Source organism: Ovis aries, chromosome 1 (genome assembly GCF_016772045.2).
Source record: "Ovis aries strain OAR_USU_Benz2616 breed Rambouillet chromosome 1, ARS-UI_Ramb_v3.0, whole genome shotgun sequence".
Classification (NCBI taxonomy): domain Eukaryota; kingdom Metazoa; phylum Chordata; class Mammalia; order Artiodactyla; family Bovidae; genus Ovis; species Ovis aries.
The window spans coordinates 217,026,189-217,046,125 of record NC_056054.1 but is presented as its reverse complement, the minus strand read 5'-3'; the positions used below and the strand labels follow the sequence as shown (position 1 = coordinate 217,046,125).

Here is a 19,937-nt window from a genome sequence, read left to right as displayed (position 1 = left end):
CTCCCCTGGCCATGGCTATGCATGTATGTGCAACTGACATCCAGCTGACTTTGGTTTTGAAATTCCATGTCTCAGAAGCTTACCACATACCAAATAAGATAATCATCAGCAAAAAACCAGGGATATAAACCAGAACATGTATACTTTGTGGAAGTGTGTGTATGTAAAAAGTATTACATCAGCAATAATTGTTTAGCTATTGTGTTGAGCAAAAAGAAAGAACAAAGCCAGCTCTGAGATGCGAACACAAACAGAAAGTCCTGCAAAGATAGCCCTAGATAAACTGAGACCAAGGCATGCAATGTATTATTTTTCCAAATACTAGACTCTTTAAGAAAAAGATGACTATTTTTAGACCACTGGAATTAGTCAAATATCAGTCATTTTCTTATTTCTAGGGAAGATCATTAAATGGAAAAATCACATGTATAGGTACCTCTCAATATTCAAACCATTGCAGTCTGAGGTCAGAAATCCAAGAGGTTCAATTCATCTTCAGATAAATAATTGTTTATCTAAACTGTAGCCACTTATTACCTGATATTTATGAACCAAATATTGTAAGGAAGTTAAGATATCTGCCATTCTTTTTTTTTTTAGCTGTAAAATATCTTTAGACCTTTTTAAATCCACATTCAGAAACAGTACATTAAAAACAACAGCTAAAAAGTCTGTCCCCAAAGATCTCCATTGAACAGAGAAACCATTTTTGAGATGAAGAATTCTTTTGGCAACTGCCAGCAACAAACCTCCAGGAAAGGAAGTAGCTTTGTCTCTAATAGGACCATGGGCCACATATGCCCTAAAACTGTTGTTAGAAATGAGTGGGGCACAAAGAGGGATGCTGATTTTCACAGGCAGTTAATGGGTTTGATTAGTCATGTGTGGATACTGTTGTTGATGTTCAGTTGCTAAGTCATGTCCAACTCTTAGCGACACCATGGACTGCAGCATACCAGGCTTCCCTGTCCTTCACTATCTCCCTAAGTTTGCTCAAACTCATGTCCATTGAGTTGATGATACCATCCAACCATCTCATCCTCTGTCACCCCTTTCTCCTTCTGCCCTCAATCCTTCCCAGCATCAAGGTCTTTTCCAGTGAGTTGGCTCTTGGCATCAAGTGGCCAAAGTATTGGAGCTTCAGCTTCAGCAACAGACCTACCAATGAATATTCAGGGTTGATTTCCTTTAGGATTGACTGGTTTGATCTCTTTGCTGTCCAAAGGACCCTTAAGAGTCTTCTCCAGCACCACAATTTGTGTGTGGATATTACTAATGTATTTCTAGTAACATTGCCTATGCCTTCTCTCAGTTTGTTTACATACTAAATCCTACCATCAGTCTGTTTCAGTCTTTACCATCATAAAATATATGGTATGAATAATCTATTGTTATACTCTGCAGATTATTTCAGGATGAACCCAATGTGATAAGATTTCCTGGGTTGGAGTTTGTCCCAAGAATCTGAAAATCTGAATAAGTGTAACAGTGAGGCATCAGGCTACTCTGTCTCAAGAAAATCTTGTCCTAAAGTCTTCAGGAAGATAACGCTGTCTGTTGCTTTTGCACCAAAGGAACATCATGAATACTGGAGTAAAGACACCAAATCAAACATCCTAGTAACAGTTTCAGATGGACAAAGGTCTGTCTCCTGATTCATCACATCTTATGTTTACTAATTGAACATTGAGTGAGACAAGAGGTGTTTTTCCCCAGATTAAGAATATATGTGATTAAAAACTGGGTTTCAATGGAGATATATTTCAAGCTTCCTTTTATGATATGATTTAAAAAAAATATGAGTCTTCGCTTCAACCTCCTGCTACCAAGATGTAAAATATCTTAAGTACCACCAAAAAAGTGTTCTAGTAGCACTGTATAAAGAATGTCAAGATGTCATTCCATAATAACAGAAGACATCTGTTAGAAAGGAGCTCATACTTGATGGGATTATCAATAAATATAGAGAACTATATTAGGAGAGAAAGATCAATTTTACCATAGAATCAGGCTTTTTTCTTAATAAAGAATCGTTTTACCATCAAAACTAAAATAACTTTGAATAGGTTTGAATCACTTCTGCAGAAATGCTATACTATTTATTATAGCATTACAGGGAAAAATAAAAAAATAACTGCGGTCTCAGAAATAAGATTCTACTCCAGGCAGGACTGTGTTATCCACTGGGTAACACAGGAATGACATCTAAGCCCTCTGAGATATAAAAGTAGCACAAATACAGAAGACCTGAAAACAAATGTGTTGATTATAAGACTGAAAAAAATTTTCAAAATAAGCAACTATGTTGCAACATGTATAAACATTACATCAACATCAATTGTTAAATTATTTTGTACGTTTGAAAACAACTTATAGCTTCTAATGTCTCACAGAGCAGTAAGAAATGTTATCTGCTGAGAGATTTCAAAACAAAATCATAGAAGTAGTTTTTTAAAATGTTGACAACAAAATATATTTATTGTCATATGGGTGTATTTTAATAACACTTTATTAAATATATGACTGTAGGGTCTGTGGGAGTCTATGTAGGTCTTCAAAGCCCTGCTTAAGAGCTAGTATGTGGTGAACTGAACACAACTGTATGGGAAATTTTCCCCTCTAAGTGGACAAAACATTTGATTTTTGTCTTTATTGGTAGTGCCAGAGGAAGAGAAAGAAGCTCAATGACCTTTAAGTTCTCATTAGGTATTCTGACCCTGCGCTCACTGGGCACATGAAGAGGTGAGTCATGATGTCTTTTGGCAAAACCACATGGGCAGATGGTTACTGAGCAAGACTGGGGCTATCCCTTCTCTGGGGGCACCTTGGAGGACAGAGGAAACACTCATTCCTTGTTGAGTTTGCTCAGATCCATGTCCATTGAGTCGGTGATGCCATCCAACTGTTTCATCCTGCCACGTCCTTCTCCTCCTGCCCTCATTCCTAGGGAATGCTTAAAATGTACTCTTGTGAAAGATAAGGCCCTGGAGTACTTTACCAAGATCTACTCCTAACCAGTGATTGCACAAGAAAAGTATAGATCCTCAGGTGAATGGACAACTTAAAAGTAAGGAGGCCAGTCTTTAGCAGGCTGAGATGAGCAATTAAAAAGTGTGCATCCATCTCTGGAGAGAGATAAGTGGAGGAGATGGGAGATGCTTGTGAACTGCTCATGTGAAATCCCAACCAGAAACAACAGAGGCAAAACACTTCTTCCTTGTGGGCAGCAATAGCCTTTGGAGCAAAAGAGAAATATGTTGACTACTTCATTTGCAGCTGTAGAGTGCCTACAGTTTCAATGGCACAGTCACATACATGATTGCCCAGGATCCTCTCAGCTTTGAGAGAGAAAGTACAGATGGGTAGGCTATACCCCAGGGAATGAATACTGGAGTAAAGATACCAAATCAAACATCCTAGTAACAGTTTCAGATGGACAAAGGTCACACAGCCTGGACGTGGAAGAATGAGAACTCAAACGAGCTCTTTCCTATTTCCTGCCAGGCCTGTTTCATGCTACATCTTCAGAGAGATAAACAGAAACTAAGGAAAGATGGGAACATAGCTATAAACTCTCTAGTTATATGAGAGCTCATACAAAATAACTCAAATAAAAAGGAAAAAAAAGTATCAGGTAGAGCAGAGAAAACAAGTGGAGAAGGAGTCCTTATATACAGGGATTTCCAAGCCCAGTGAACTGATGGGATATAAAGAGACATCTTGGCCCAGCATTGGCTAAATAAAACCATGACCAGATGACTGGCATGTATCACAGAGAAAGAACATGATGAAGTGTTAAAAAAACTGAAAATGCCATCTCATGCAATACTCATAGATGGAGCATTCTGTTGCTGCTGTGTGTTGGTGAAAATTAAAAAAAAAAAAATATCGTCAGGCCCCAGTAATCACAAGCCATTATAAGAAACAGGAATCTGTACCATTATAAAGAAAAGGGCATTAAAAGAAAAGGAGTATCCATCTTTCAGAAAGAGCCAGTGCAGGGGGTGGGGGGAGAATCTTTAAATTTTGCTCATGTTTAATAGTATATCATACTGATGTTTTTACAGAACAAATCTGACTTATATTCCATTCCAAAATGGCAGAGAATTTGAAAGGAGTGAGAATGTCCCCTACTTCTCCTTTTAATGGAGACATTAGTGTTCCTTTCTGGCTGAAATCTGAAAATCAAAGTTAATGTGACATTTAGGACAACCAGAACACTCAGGGAAAGGATAGAGAAAAGAGTTCAACAAGATTTGCCAACAATGGAGTGTTTCCATTTGTTCCCGCTACATCCGACAAATTAATAAGAAAGGAAATGAGAAACATGATGATGACTTATGTTTCACAAAATGAAGAAACAAAACCAGGAAGGATGAACCATTATAACAACATTACACTGCTAATGAAAAAATGCAGATTTGCTATAAGCAAGAGAAATCAGTGGATGGAAAAGTAATCAAAGAAGGAAAACTCAAGATGGTGAGAAGCTGTGGTGGTGTTTTAGCTGCTAAGTTCTGTCTGACTTTTGCGACTCCATTGACTGCAGCCTGCCAGGCTCCTCTGTCTGTGGGATTCTCCAGGCAAGAATACTGGAGTGGGTTGCCATTTTCTTCTCCAGGGGATCTTCCAGACCCAGGGATCGAACCTGGGTCTCCTGCATTGCAGGCAGATTCTTTACCAACTGAGCTACCAGGGAAGCCCAGAGGGTATAGAGGTAAGTTAAAAAACAAATATAGGAGCAGATTACAAAAGAGGCAGCTGTAAGTGGAAGATTGCTGGTTGGTGTCTTCAAAGGCATATGGTACAAAAAGGCTCAGAGCCTCTATCACAGGAGACCATGCCATTGCTGCGGCCTTATCCCTGGTGAGGATATTTTCAAATTTATATCCTGGGATTTGGAAAAGAAAATGGCCCTTCTTTTTATACCTCCAAAAGACAGTTAAACCTGGGTTCTTTTTATCGATTGATAATTAAAACACCACTGAGCTAGAAGTTCTGTCTATATCTAAAGTCTTGAAATGTATTTTACTGTTTGGCTACCTTCAACTTCCTTTACCTCCCTACTTAAGAAAAGAAATCTGTAAATAAAGCTCCAGAAGAAAAGTTCATACATTGCTGATAGAAGCACTGAAAGATCAAGACAATAAGGATCCTTACAGTCATTTTTATTCCCATTTTAGGAAGTGGGTGTTAAAAAATGATGAATCAAACTCAGGCAGACAATCATTTGTTTTCACTTGTATACCAGTTGCTATAATCCCCAATTTAGCACTGTCATTCATTCTATCATTTAAATGTTTCATCTTTCTTCTAAAATAGCAACACCCACTCAAAGCCTCGGGAACTGCTTCATGAAGAGATAGGTGGTTAGTTGGAAGCTGCACACCCAGGAAGACAGGATTAAATATAAAATCCAAAAAGACGGTGACCCTAGTGGTAAAGGATCTGCCTGTCAATGCAGGAGACAGAAAAGATGCTGGTTCAATCCCTGGGTTGGGAAGGTCCTCTGGAGTAGAAAATGGCAACCCACTCCAGTATTCTTGCCTGGGAAACCCCATGGACAGAGAAGTCTGGTGGGCTACAGTCCATAGGATTGCAAAGAGTTGGACAAGAGTGAGCACACAGGCACACACACACATGTCCAAAAGTGCATGAAGCCCCAAAGAAGAATTCCAGCTATCAGGAAGCCAGAGACCCTGGAAGATGTCACCCACCAGAGGTGGGCCAGACTTAGGATGGCCTGGGAACCTGACATCAAGAGTAACTAATGACACAGACATGCTGTTTGCATGCCCATTATCTAACTTTTCTTTACCCTAGGAGCCTGGCCAAGAAACACAGGGGAATTAGGAGGTCTAGAAAACTTCCCTGATGATATCTGCAGAGATGCGCCCCCAGGAATACCATGGCTCCTGAAAGCTTGGCACCCTTGAATTAGTTCTGAGTAGAGAGGACAGGCCAGCCAATTTAACGATGAGGACAGATGGTAACTAGAAGTTAAAATGTTTAAGTGAAAATAAGAATGTGCTGAGTAGCGGTGAAAGGAAGGAAGTGGAAACTGCTTCATGTTTCTTCCCCTTTCCTGGTACATTTGTGTATGAGGGAGCTGCCCAGGGGATAGGAGATTCTGGTATACTTTACAAGGCATCCCAGTCCTCTTCAGATGGTGCCTGGAGGGATCTGTAGGTGTCCCTTTCCTAAACTTACGCTTGGGGCTGGGAGCACTGAAGGACAGGTGGTCATGCATCCCAGAGAGGTCATCTAGCGATGCAGCACTTCTTGGAGGAGACGAACTACTTGTATGGACGCATGAGTTCATGCCCCGAGGTCCACATGGGTCTCCAAGGCCCTTCTTACTTGCAGAAATAGACAGCTGGGGGCTCATCACTTTGGAGATGTTTGGAGAGGACACACAAATGACTTGGGGTCCTGACTCTCGAGGTGGGCTACATCCTTGGGAATGAGATTGCTTTCTTGATCTCACTGTGGTCCTTGAAGCTCCCTGAGGCTTCAGGTGATCTTCAAGACCAAGTCTTACAGGATAAGCTGTTTCATCTTTCTTCTGTGAGTGATGCTCAAACAAGAGTCCTGATCTGGAATCATTAATTTCTGTAGGTGTTACTGGTACTAACTTAGTAGAGGCTAGTTTTTCAGCCATCTGCACATCTGCCATGATTAGGAGCTGTGAATCTGCCTTAGCTGAGGGTTTCAGCTTGGCATGGTTTAGCAGTGGAGGAAAGTGGCATATCTCTGCTAGCCAGGAAGCACGTCAGCTGCTGTTTAACAGCGGTGACTCTGCTTAACTGGAAGAACAGATGAGTTGCTAAAGGGTTGGTGCTATATCTGCGGGTAGGATCACAAAACTGAATTACTGACCTGGGGGAAAGAGGCAGTTTTTACAGACATAGGTAAATATAAATCACATTTACAGACTTTAAGGGAAAGTGATCAAAAATGTTCTTTATATCGAACAGAATGATTTTCTCTACAGACTTAGTTTTTAAGTCTTCAAAGAAAAAAGTTACCAGTTTTATAAACAACAGTACACAATCATAAAGGATTTAAACAAAAAGCTTAAATAAAAGACTCTGTAGTTTCAACTCCTCATACACAACCATTTTTTATATTACGACAACATAATTCCAAGCGCTTTCTATACATATGTAAGATAGAACAGAAAATAAAAAAACTTATAAAAATAGGGTCTTATGTAAGAAATCCAGTTCTAGTAATATTGTAGTCTAGATAACTTGAAATAAGCTCTAGCTATAAATATCTGAAGACACTAGGACAAAATGTAAAGTAATATAAATCACTCTGTTGAATGACTAGTTATGCTTACAGGAAAATAAAGGAAATCACTAGGTGTTAACCCTAACCCTTCTTTAGTCTGGTAGTTGAGCAAATGAAGGATCATTCCCATGAAAGTATTTGTAAAAAATATAAATGACCTCTGACCCTGTAAGTGAACCACAACCACAAGTCTGGGCCAACTGTATCTTCACTGGTACCACAGAAGGATACAGGATATTAGTGACAATACCAACGGTCAGTTTCAGGGTCTAGGTATGGATAGGAAATTATCCTACCTAGAATTCCTGAAGTCTTAAATCACATTCTTCCACTAAAAATCCTCCAGCCACAAACTCAATTGGATTCCAATACAGAAAAAGATCTTCTGCTTCCTGCTGTTACTTACAAAAAAGAACCACAAGTGGATTGCGGTATAGAAATAAGGTAATAGTTCTTCCCAAAACAAAGCATGTGTGTCTCACAAAAGTTATTTCCCAGCTTTGTAGTTTGACTCTCTGTTTCCACAGGAGAAACTCATTCCGGCCCCTACACTCAAGGCAGGGCAGGTGCAGGCTGTGCTTGTTCGCTTGCTTACCTCCTTGGCCCACGCTGGTTTCTCACTAGGACTCATCCCTTCTTTGTAATGATATAGTGGCTTCTTCTCCACAGGCCTCTGCTCCTGCCGCTGATGCTGAAGAGAAACCAAATAGTCTCTCTCTTGCTTTAGTTGCCTCTGTAGCCTTTCTGCTTGTCTCTGTTCTTCCAACTGCTTGCGCTTATATTCCTGTCCAGATCAGGAAAGGAGAATTAAGAAGAGGCTAAATTACCATAGGGAAACCACTGGCAAGTACCAGGGAAGCATGCAATGGAAGCAAAAGAGATGATAAATCACAAAGGACCTTAACACCAACTAAACCACAAGAGGACACAGGGATGAGCCATAGAGATAAGGTACAGCCTTGGGTTAGCATCGACACAGAAGGTGGCATTTAATGAAAACACTACTGTTTTAATGGCAACCCCTACAGAACTCCACCCTTCACAAAGTGACTCGTCCTGGATGAATTGCAACCAAGAAAATGACAACAATGAGGATGTTTGGACGGTCAGCGCACAACCCCTGTAAGGAACTATCCAATTCCTGGTTTAGTCATTAAACTATTCAAACATGTACAATTTACAAAACAAAATAAGAACCTAAAATACTGCCTAAATCATCTTTCGTTTGACAAAGCTTAGACCAACAGAAACCATTAGCAAAAACATGTACCGGCTTAAAAAAAAAAAAATCACAGTGCCACTGAATAAAAAGTTAAGTTAAAAAAGCAGCCCATTTGGGGAGCAGTGCAATAAAGCTAAGGAAAAAACAAACAAACAAACAAAAACACTTCAAGTGGAAGCTGCCTGAGCAGGGAACACAAAATGTTCCCATCGTGAGGGTAAAACTAATAGTCTGCAAATGAAATATGACTCCAGAGCTGAGTGGTTTCCTACGGATGAGGGATACTCTGCTGTGATTGTATTCCAGCATGTTGCAAATGACTGCAAACATTACTCTGCAATAAACACAGTGGGTCTCAGAAACAGTCTGAACTTGTGCTAAGACTGGATTCACGTTGAAGTTTTGCAAATGGCTGGTGTTCACAAAGAATGTGCAACAAGTATATTCAAAGTTGTGACTCGGCACCTTGGGTCAGGAAACTCATTAAGTTCTGGAAGATTTTCCAGGTCTATGAGGCTGGGTGGATCCCCATTTCCTGACTGGCACATTCGAGGAGACCACACACGCACACACACACACACACACGAGATGGACACAGAGCAGACCAGTGGGCTTGGCATTCCCATTACCAGAAGTAGCGCTTGTTCATGCAGTAGTTGCTGCTGTAAGATCTCTAGCTGCCTCTGTTCCTCCTCCAGCTGTCGCCTGATGTACTCCTGGAGAGGCAGGCAGCAGAGAATGCAGAGGAACACAACGAGAGGGAGAGGGAGAGAGAGAGAACCGGTAATTTCAAAGGTGAGGAGAAACTGCCAAGTAAAGTGTGGAAGGAAGGAGGAAAAAAAAATACCCAAACACCTCTTCACTAAACAGGAAAGATACCCTGCACCACAGCAAAAGCACTTCAGCGCAGTCAAAGGCACAACAGCAGCGGACGGAGACAGCTCAATGCTTTGCTGTGACTATCTGGTTTTGAGAACCCAGCTTCTGTTGTTGTTAAAGTATTATCCATATATATTTTTTGTTTTTTGGCCATGTGGCATCTTAGTTCCCAGACCAGGGCTTGAACCTGTGCCCACTGCAGCAGAAGCATGGAGTCTTAACCACTGGCAAGTTCTGAGAACCCAGCTTATTTTAAAACTTTTCATTATAGGCTCTCTCTTTATGGGCTACCTGAATTAACAAGGCTATACAGTTCAGAGGCTCCCCGTTGTAAGCAGTGGGGATAAAATAATGGCTGAATGCTGTCATGAACTGTCTTTGTAAAGGAACCATCCTGCAGTTTCACTGCACTGTCAGAACATGATTCTAACAAAGAGAGAAAGGGCCTGCATCAATGGCTCAGAGTCATGGAGACCAGAGCAGCGTGAGTAGAAAAGCTCTTCTGAAGCGATCAAAGAGGAGGACTTGGCTCATTTATCATGCCTCAGTGCTACTTTCAAAGCAGGTGCCCTGGACTGGGAGAAGCACGAAATCAAGGTGTCACGGGACTTCGGTCTGGGGAGGAAGCCAGGTTGAATGAGCAGGTTTTGCCACGGTTGTGCATTTGACTTCTTGAATAGGGGAGACTAGTTGCTGGAGCAAGAGAAAAAACCGGCTTAACCCGAGCAGACCTAAGAGAAGGTGGCCACAGCCCAGAGGCGGCCGGTGCTGCTGTTCACGCGGGGCCATCTGTAGGGCTCCCAGGTCCCCGCTGTACCTGCTCGTGCTCTGCGCGCCTCCTCTCCTCCTCCCGGCGCATCTGCTCCTCATAGTGTCTGCGCTGCTCCCTCTCTTGCTGTTTCCGCAGCTCCTTCTCTCGCCTTTGTTGCTGTGGGGGACAAGCAGACAACCATGAAGGAAATCAGCAGGGAGAGGTGCAGAGCTGTGGATATGACTGACTGTTCACAAGATGCCTGCACGCCTGAGGGTCTCTCACCCTCACCTGTGCTATTTGGGGACACATTGGTCAGGATGGGGTGACAGCAATTCAGTATTTATCACACAGGTGAGCTCCCCAGGTTTATCCACCTCCCAAGAAGTTCCCATTCAGAGCATCCTCCCAGTTGCCTGATGGCGGTTTTCAAATCAGGGGTGGGTAACACGGATGGATAGCTTCCCTGGTGGCTCAGTGGTAAAGAATCTGCCCGTCAATGCAGGAGACGTGGGTTCAACCCCTGGGTTGGGAAGATCTCCTGAAGGAGACGGCAAGCCACTCCAGTATTCTTGCCTGGGAAATCCAATGGACAGAGGAAGCAGGCAGGCTTCTGTCCATGGGGTCACAAAGAGTCAGATATGACTTAGCGGCTAAACACCACCACCACTGATGTATAATAAATTAGTCATTGGTCATGTATGGATGTGAGAGTTGGACTGTGAAGAAGGCTGAGTGCTGAAGAATTGACGCTTTTGAACTGTGGTGTCGGAGAAGACTCTTGAGAGTCCCTTGGACTGCAAAGAGATCCAACCAGTCCATTCTGAAGAAGATCAGCCCTGGGATTTCTTTGGAAGGAATGATGCTAAAGTTGAAACTCCAGTACTTTGGCCACCTCATGCGAAGAGCTGACTCATTGGAAAAGACTCTGATGCTAGGAGGGATTGGGGGCAGGAGGAGAAGGGGACGACAGAGGATGAGACGGCTGGAAGGCATCACTGACTCAATGGACGTGAGTTTGAGTGAACTCCAGGAGTTGGTGATGGACAGGGAGGCCTGGTGTGCCGCGATTCATGGGGTCGCAAAGAGTCGGACAACTGAGCGACTGAACTGAACTGAACTGATACATCATCAAGCTGTGAGATTCTATAGACTTTAAAGCACATTCGCAATGCAAACGCTATTCAATGTTTTTGACACCTTGTAGGGCATAAATGGGGCCTTGCTGGTGGCTCCGATGGTAAAGAAACTGCCTGTAATGTAGGAGACCTGTGTTCAGTTCTTGGGTTGGGAAGATTCCCTGGAGAAGGGAATGGCAATCCACTCCAGCATTCTTGCCTGGAAAATTCCATGGATAGAGGAGCTTGGCGGGTTACAGTCCATGGGGTTGTAAAAGCTGGGCATGACTGAGTTAGTGACTAAACCACCAGGGCATATACAGATGAAGAAAGTAAAAACCAGAGAAGTGAAATGACATGTTCAAGGCTATACAGTAATGATGGCTGAGGGTGCAACAGAATCCACCGACTCCCACCTAGTCCATCCCCCTTTCTAATACACCATGTTGTCTTTCTTTTCTGGAGTGTTCACAAGTCAGTGTCAATTTCAACTTGTCACTCAAGTAAGACTGTGAGCTCAGGAACCATCATCATCTCATACAGTCATCATGCCTCTGAAAGCGACACCGTGACCAGCACCTTTCATGCTTTATCTTATTTAATTTTCACAAAAATTTTCTGAGATATATACTATAGTACTATTATCCCCCATTAAATGAGAAAACACAGGCATGGAGAGATTAAGTAGTTGTTCAAGGTCATACTCATATGCTCAAGGTCATGTTGAGTAAATGGTAACGCTTGATTTGAAAGCCTGACAACATGACTCCAGTCTGAACTCCGTCAGTACAGAAGATGAAGGGAAACAGGAGCAACAGATCATAATTAACCCAGCTCCTCATTATGCTCCCAGTAAAGGAGAACATCTCAGGAGCAGGGAGAGGGTTCAAGGTTTCTCAGCCAGGGATGGTCCCATTCCCCAATCCCTGGAGCATGCGGCATGTGCGGGGGCATGGAGAAGGTTTTCTGGTTGGTCCAGTGACTGGGGGGTCATGACTGGCATTTAGCCAGGGATGCTAACCACCCCACAATGTGTGGGACACACAAACATTACAAAGTATTTTCCCTGACCATGCGCCTTTCGAGAAACACTGAAGCCTCTTTGGGTAGGAGCCCGGTACTGACATTAGGGTTTCTTCTTCCTCAAATATGGGGTTTGGAGGGGCTGACCAGAGGGTCTCTTCCCTTGTAAGAGTCTCAACAGCGCTTGGCTGAAGAAACGTGAGTATTCAAGATAAGATGGACGGCGACTGTATCACATTGATGAGCTGGCGCTAAAAAACCTGGAAAATAGCTCTCTAGTACAAACACTTTGTTCCAGCCCCAGCTAAACCAATGACAGAGGTTCAAAGCTTCCCAAAGAAGCCCCTTCTTGGCACCTGCAGTCCTCTAGACCTGCTCTCTTCCAATAACCTCCAAGGATCATTTGAGACTCAATGTCTATCACTTCCAGAACAAGAAGTGGTTGTACATCTTAGATGGTAGGTGATGGGGAGCTTCTGGAAGACTACAGGTACGTGCCATCAAGTGTCTTGACCAGATCTGCATTTTCAAAAGGGATCCTACCTGCCTTGAAAAATGGGCGGGACCAGAAGCTGAGAATGCAATGTGTGGCCATTTGATGGGTCCAGGGTACCCATGAGCTAAGCAAAGGCAACCAGAGAGTCCATGTTTGTTATCGCTGCTGAGACACAGGCAAAAGGAGGAAAAACCAAAAGACTGTCTGGATTTCCAGTCAGTACAAGGACTGTAGTAGATGTCAACTTAGAAGAAGAAATTAGAATTAGGCAAAAATAAAATGGGCAGAATTTGGTGACTGTGGGGCATGTGAGGCTGAGTGGTGAGTGAATTTCTGGCCCAGGAGCATGGCAGATGGTGTGATACAGAAGTTTAGGGAAGGGATGAGGCGTGTGCTAGGGAATAGAAATGAGTCAAGTTCCAGACAAGTGATTATTTGTTTTACAGAAAAATAATACAGGAGGATGGGAGTAGAAAACATTGTCATACGAACTGACTGAATAATTCGGATTAAAGACCCAAAACAGAGATATTTCCAACACTCAACCAAAGTGAATCAATGCCAGCACAGAGAATAAAATAATTATGTGTACAGATCTGGCTCCTGGCAGGAAACAGCCCTAAATTAGCTAACATTTCAAGCTTTTTTTACTCCTACCATCAGTCTCTTTCTTGAGGAAAAAAATATAATCAAAGCTTTTGACGATTTAGCTGATTTCTGTGAAGGATGCGTACATTTCCAACCCCCTTCTTAGGAATTGATAATGTTTGATATTGACATGCCACTCAGGTTCCTATGAAAGGTATACACAGTATTGATTGCAACTCAGGAGGGTCTGAGCTTCCCGAATACTCTGCAGTTTCTAAGAAAGACACTCGAAAGTGACTAATAATTAATAATGATCTCATCTGGCTCAGTCACCACTAAGGCATGGAGGCCTCTGCCAGGGCTTCGGCTCCCGCGGTGAGAATGGAAAAACAAATCACTTCTCCAACCTTCTGAAGGTACTGTGCCAATTTCAGCTGCCATGCCTCAATGTTACACCTTTCCAGGAAAAATGTTTGTGCTCTCTCCTCCTGGCTATGGGATGGTTTGAGGGGACACATCAACAAAGGTCCAAGAAAGACCAAGTCCCTGGCCTCCAGCAGACAGCTTTACAAGATCTGAGGACTCTTGCTGGATGTAGTAATTGAGGACAAGGCCTGTGTTTGATCCCCACTGGATTGCCCAGCCCCTCACTGGGGGCCTGGCACCTGGCCAGTACAGAGATTTTGTTGAACTGAACCAAGCATGAAACTCAGGGCAAAAGAAGACAGTACACGCCATTTGGTGGCCCCGTGGCAAAGAATCTGCCTGTGTGACTTAGCACACACGCATACCAATGCAGGAGATGCAGGTTCAATCCCTGGGTCGGGAAAATCCTCTGGAAAAGGAAATGGCAATCCACTCCAGTATTCCTGTCTGGGAAATCCCATGGACAGAGGACCCTGGTGGGCTACAGTCCATGGGGTTGCAAAGAGTCGGACAAGGCTGAGCAACTAAACAACAACAATAATAGTACCATCTTAATTTGGGGAGGGATTTCTATTCTTATCAATACTTGTAGTTTAAAGCACACTGCGCCTTACCTTATGGTTATTTGAGATGTCTCAACTACTCCACAATATAGATTGTGGACAGGGTCTATGATGTACTCAGTTTTTTACCTCCTACTATATCCCATAAAGGGTCCAATACCATTGATGTCTGTTGTCTTACAAGCTATAGACGGAGCAGCAAGAGAAAAGCATAAAGGCTCCCAGAACTTCAGGCCACTCCTTCACCCTTTGATGCCCTCCTGAAAGAGGAACTCTCCAGGTCAGTAGGTGTCTAACATGCTACTGGAGATCAGTGGAGAAATAACTCCAGAAAGAATGAAGGGATGGAGCCAAAGCAAAAACAGCACCCAGCTGTGGATGTGACTGGTGATAGAAGCAAGATCCGATGCTGTAAAGAGCAATATTTCATAGGAACCTGGAATGTCAGGTCCATGAATCAAGGCAAATTGGAAGTGGTCAAACAAGAGATGGCAAGAGTGAACGTCAACATTCTAGGAATCAGCGAACTAAAATGGACTGGAATGGGTGAATTTAACTCAGATGACCATTATATCTACTACTGCGGGCAGGAATCCCTCAGAAGAAATGGAGTAGCCATCATGGTCAACAAAAGAGTCCGAAATGCAGTACTTGGATGCAATCTCAAAAATGACTAATGATCTCTGTTCATTTCCAAGGCAAACCATTCAATATCACAGTAATCCAAGTCTATGCCCCAACCAGTAACACTGAAGAAGCTGAAGTTGAATGGCTCTATGAAGACTTACAAGACCTTTTAGAACTAACACCCAAAAAAGATGTCCTTTTCATTATAGGGGACTGGAATGCAAAAGTAGGAAGTCAAGAAACACCTGGAGTAACAGGCAAATTTGGCTTTGGAATGCGGAATGAAGCAGGGCAAAGACTAATAGAGTTTTGCCAAGAAAATGCACTGGTCATAGCAACACCCTCTTCCAACAACACAAGAGAAGACTCTACACATGGACATCACCAGATGGTCAACACCGAAATCAGATTGATTATATTCTTTGCAGCCAAAGATGGAGAAGCTCTATACAGTCAACAAAAACAAGACCAGGAGCTGACTGTGGCTCAGATCATGAACTCCTTATTGCCAAATTCAGACTGAAATTGAAGAAAGTAGGGAAAACTGCTAGACCATTCAGGTATGACCTAAATCAAGTCCCTTATGATTATACAGTGGAAGTGAGAAATAGATTTAAGGGCCTAGATCTGATAGATAGAGTGCCTGATGAACTATGGACTGAGGTTCATGACATTGTACAGGAGACAGAGATCAAGACCATCCCCATGGAAAAGAAATGCAAAAAAGCAAAATGGCTGTCTGGGGAGGCCTTACAAATATCTGTGAAAAGAAGAGAGGTGAAAAGCAAATGAAAAAAGGAAAGATATAAGCATCTGAATGCAGAGTTCCAAAGAATAGCAAGAAGAGATAAGAAAGCCTTTCTCAGCGATCAATGCAAAGAAATAGAGGAAAACAACAGAATGGGAAAGACTAGAGATCTCTTCAAGAAAATCAGAGATACCAAGGGAACATTTCATGCAAAGATGGGCTCAATAAAGGACAGAAATGGTATGGATCTAACAGAAGTAGAAGATATTAAGAAGAGGTGGCAACAATACACAGAAGAACTATGCAAAAAATATCTTCATGACCCAGATAATCACGATGGTGTGATCACTCATATAGATGCAGACATCCTGGAATGTGAAGTCAAGTGGGCCTTAGGAAGCATCACCAGGAACAAAGCTAGTGGAGGTGAGGAATTCCTATTGAGCTATTTCAAATCCTGAAAGATGATGCTGTGAAAGTGCTGCACTCAGTATGCCAGCAAATTTGGAAAACTCAGCAGTGGCCACAGGACTGGAAAAGGTCAGTTTGCATTCCAATCCCAAAGAAAGGCAATGCCAAAGAATGCTCAAACTACCGCACAATTGCACTCATTTCACATGCTAGTAAAGTCATGCTCAAAATTCTCCAAGCCAGGCTTCAGCAATACGTGAACCGTGAACTTCCTGATGTTCAAGCTGATTTTAGAAAAGGCAGAGGAACCAGAGATCAAATTGCCAACATCCGCTGGATCATGGAAAAAGCAAGAGAGTTCCAGAAAAACATCTATTTCCGCTTTATTGACTATGCCAAAGCCTTTGATTGTGTGGATCACAAGAAACTGTGGAAAATTCTTCAAGAGATGGGAATACAGACCACCTGACCTGCCTCTTGAGAAATCTGTATGCAGGTCAGGAAGCAACAGTTAGAACTGGACATGGAACAACAGACTGGTTCCAAATAGGAAAAGGATTAGATCAAGGCTATATATTGTCACCCTGCTTATTTAACTTATATGCAGAGTACATCATGAGAAACGCTGGACTGGAAGAAGCACAAGCTGGAATCAAGATTGCCGGGAGAAATATCAAGAACCTCAGATATGAAGATGACAACACCCTTATGGCAAAAAGTGAAGAGGAACTAAAAGCCTCTTGATGAAAGTGAAAGTGGAGAGTGAAAAAGTTGGCTTAAAGCTCAACATTCAGAAAACGAAGATCATGGCATCTGGTCCCATCACTTCATGGGAAATAGATGGGGAAACAGTGGAAACAGTGTCAGACTTGATTTTGGGGGGCTCCAAAATCACTGCAGATGGGGACTGCAGCCATGAAATTAAAAGACGCTTACTCCTTGGAAGAAAAGTTATGACCAACCTAGATAGCATATTCAAAAGCAGAGACATTACTTTGCCGACTAAGGTCCATCTAGTCAAGGCTATGGTTTTTCCTGTGGTCATGTACGGATGTGAGAGTTGGACTATTAAGAAAGCTGAGTGCAGAAGAATTGATGCTTTTGAACTGTGGTGTTGGAGAAGACTCTTGAGAGTCCCTTGAACTGCAAGGAGATCCAACCAGTCCATTCTGAAGGAGATCAGCCCTGGGATTTCCTTGGAAGGACTGATGCTAAAGCTGAAACTCCAGTACTTTGGCCACCTCATGCGAAGAGTTGACTCATTGGAAAAGACTCTGATGCTGGGAGGGATTAGGGGCTGGAGGAGAAGGGGATGACAGAGGATGAGATGGCTGGATGGCATCACTGACTCGATGGACCTGAGTCTGAGTGAACTCCGGGAGTTGGTGATGGACAGGGAGGTCTGGCGTGCTGCAGTTCATGGGGTCACAGAGTTGGACACGACTGAGTGACTGAACTGAACTGAACTGGACCAGAATATTCATTTATGCTGAGTATAGGCAAGGCTTGGAATGCTTTTCTTAAAAGAGCCACCCATGATGGGCACTGGCATGGGATTTATTTTCCATCCTAGAGAAAGGAAGAAAAATAAAATAAGAGAATAAGACTCAGGGAATCAAATTGAAGCTCAGAGAAATAGACTGTTCCACGTAACACAGCTGGAAAATGGTGGCACCTCCAAGCAAGCCCAAGGCAGTCTTACTCCACATCCTTTCCACTCTACACCCTACTATTTCCTGATCCCTAGTACCTGAAATAAAACTCTATCCATTGGAGATGTATCCAATCCAGATAGGCTATCTCACTGCTTTTTTCTACTTACTGAATGTTCAGGTCGAATTTGAGTTTGATTCTTATGACATTCTGGTAGATTTGGGGAAAACACGATGCCTTTGTGTACAGGTTTTGGGACCTTCTATCTTTTATACAAGTTTCCCATTATACAGACTCAGATGTAACATCCACATTTGAGAATTAATATCCCATAGTTGCAAAGAGACAGATCATTGTGGAGAAGAGTAGTTATGAGAGGCCACAGGACTTGGGGGAAAGAATGCTGGATCAGAAATAGGAAGACTAGATTCCAGTCCTGTTCTGCCACTGATATTAATGCAAACACTGCAGACCACCCAGTCACAGCAAATTTTTGTTTAATGAATGAGTGAATGCTTTATGACCTTGAGTGAATCACCTTAACCCACACCTTCAGTGAGGGGGCAGATTAGGTGATCAGACATGTCTGTTCATTCAAAGAGTCTAAGCAAGAATGTGCTACATTGTAAAGTAAAAATTAACTAATTCAGAATGAGAAGTGAGGCAAAGCGGAATTCTGCCTGCTCTTGGAGACATCCAATCTTTTCATCCTGGGTGACCCCCTGGAAGTGGTGACAGGGGACCCTACTGAGTGTCGAACACCAGAGGCGGCCTCCAGAGGACAGCACAGCAGCTGGTGTAGGATCAAGTCAGGCTCCTTGGGAAGCATCTCAACCCGTCCCCTCCACACAGGGGCTCTCGGTTCAAAGACACTCAGAATGAAAGGCTCCAGCGTGGTCTTTTGAGTTGACCGCAGGGCATACATGCCCCCTCGCTTAAACAGGACTGTTCTGTGTAAACCTGGCAGCAGCAGAATTTGTGATGAGAGGGATCAAACTTCTAGGCCTTCTACTTGCCCACTTTAACATTTGTGAATGTTGCCATTTGGGAAAGACCACTGCATACCGTCCACTGCAGGGGAAAAGGCCTGATTCCTTGCAACTGACTCTGGGATTTCACGCCTTATTTTATAGGATGGTTGTGAGAGTGATGGTGAAGTAGTCTGCCAACTCTGAATTCAATATACAACAAAGTAATCGGAATCACAACAAAGAATAGTAATTATTCACAATAAGAACAAATGGTTTTGTAGAGCCTTCTATGATGCCAGGCACTAAGCCCTTCACTCATAGTCACTCATTTGGTTCTCATCACAACCTTTTAGGCACATACTACCGTCATTATCTGCACTTGACAGATAAGGAAACCGAGGCACACACAGACCAATGTCTTGCCCAAGCTCACTCAGCTGGTAGTGCAAAGCCAGGTCTACATTCTGCATCTGGCTTTTTTGAGATGCTGCCTCTACGGATCTGAAAGACATCTATGGTGAAGATACCGACACATACAAAGTGAAGGATGTTGGTTGTATGAATGGTTTCTCAAGTGGCCATTTTCCATCTTTTCCTCACAGAAACAGCAATCAGAGAACCATTGAGAAAACTAGTCCAACTAAATATACCTGATTCTTTTCTTTTTATATCTACTGAGTGAGTGAGTGAGTGAAGATGCTCAGTCGTGTCCAAGTCTTTGTGACCCATGGACTGTAGCCTACCAGGCTCCTCTGTCTATGGGATTTTCCAGGCAAGAGTACTGGAGTGGATCGTCATTTCCTTCTCCAGAGGATCTTCCTGACCCAGGGATCGAACCCAGGTCTCCCGCATTGTAGGCAGATGCTTTACTGTCTGAGCCACCAGGGAAATCTTATATCTACTATACACTATTAAAGATAAACCATCCAACCTACTAATTTACAACTTTCCTGGAAGATTAACAGCCTACATGAAACTCTTCTTCTTACTCCCCAGCCAGCTTTTGATCAGTAGGCAGCCTCATGGCTAAACACTGTATGAGCATATATGTGCCAAACTGGTCTTTAAGCACGTAGAATGGAGAACCAAAGCTCTAAGTACACTGAGCTTCGAGAAGGCTTCATGAAGGATTCTGGTACTGCCTCTTTGGATGCTGGTCAGTGTG

At 42.9% G+C, this 19,937-nt stretch overlaps 1 protein-coding gene across 8 annotated transcripts in view; it reads right to left on the bottom strand.

Moving 5' to 3' along the window:
* The window catches only part of TNIK (TRAF2 and NCK interacting kinase), a 401,194-nt gene that overhangs the window by 66,033 nt on the left and 315,224 nt on the right, over window positions 1-19,937 (bottom strand). For 6 of the 8 annotated variants that reach the window (XM_027958346.3, XM_027958352.3, XM_060393683.1 and 3 more), the window contains exons 13-15: window positions 10,215-10,325; window positions 9,148-9,234; window positions 7,892-8,080 (exon numbers count right to left, since the gene is read on the bottom strand). In XM_027958346.3, coding sequence (XP_027814147.1) covers window positions 7,892-8,080; window positions 9,148-9,234; window positions 10,215-10,325 — 387 coding nt within the window. The remainder of the gene's footprint in view (window positions 1-7,891; window positions 8,081-9,147; window positions 9,235-10,214; window positions 10,326-19,937) is intronic. The other 2 variants (XM_027958384.3, XM_027958388.3) reach the window with 1 other exon arrangement.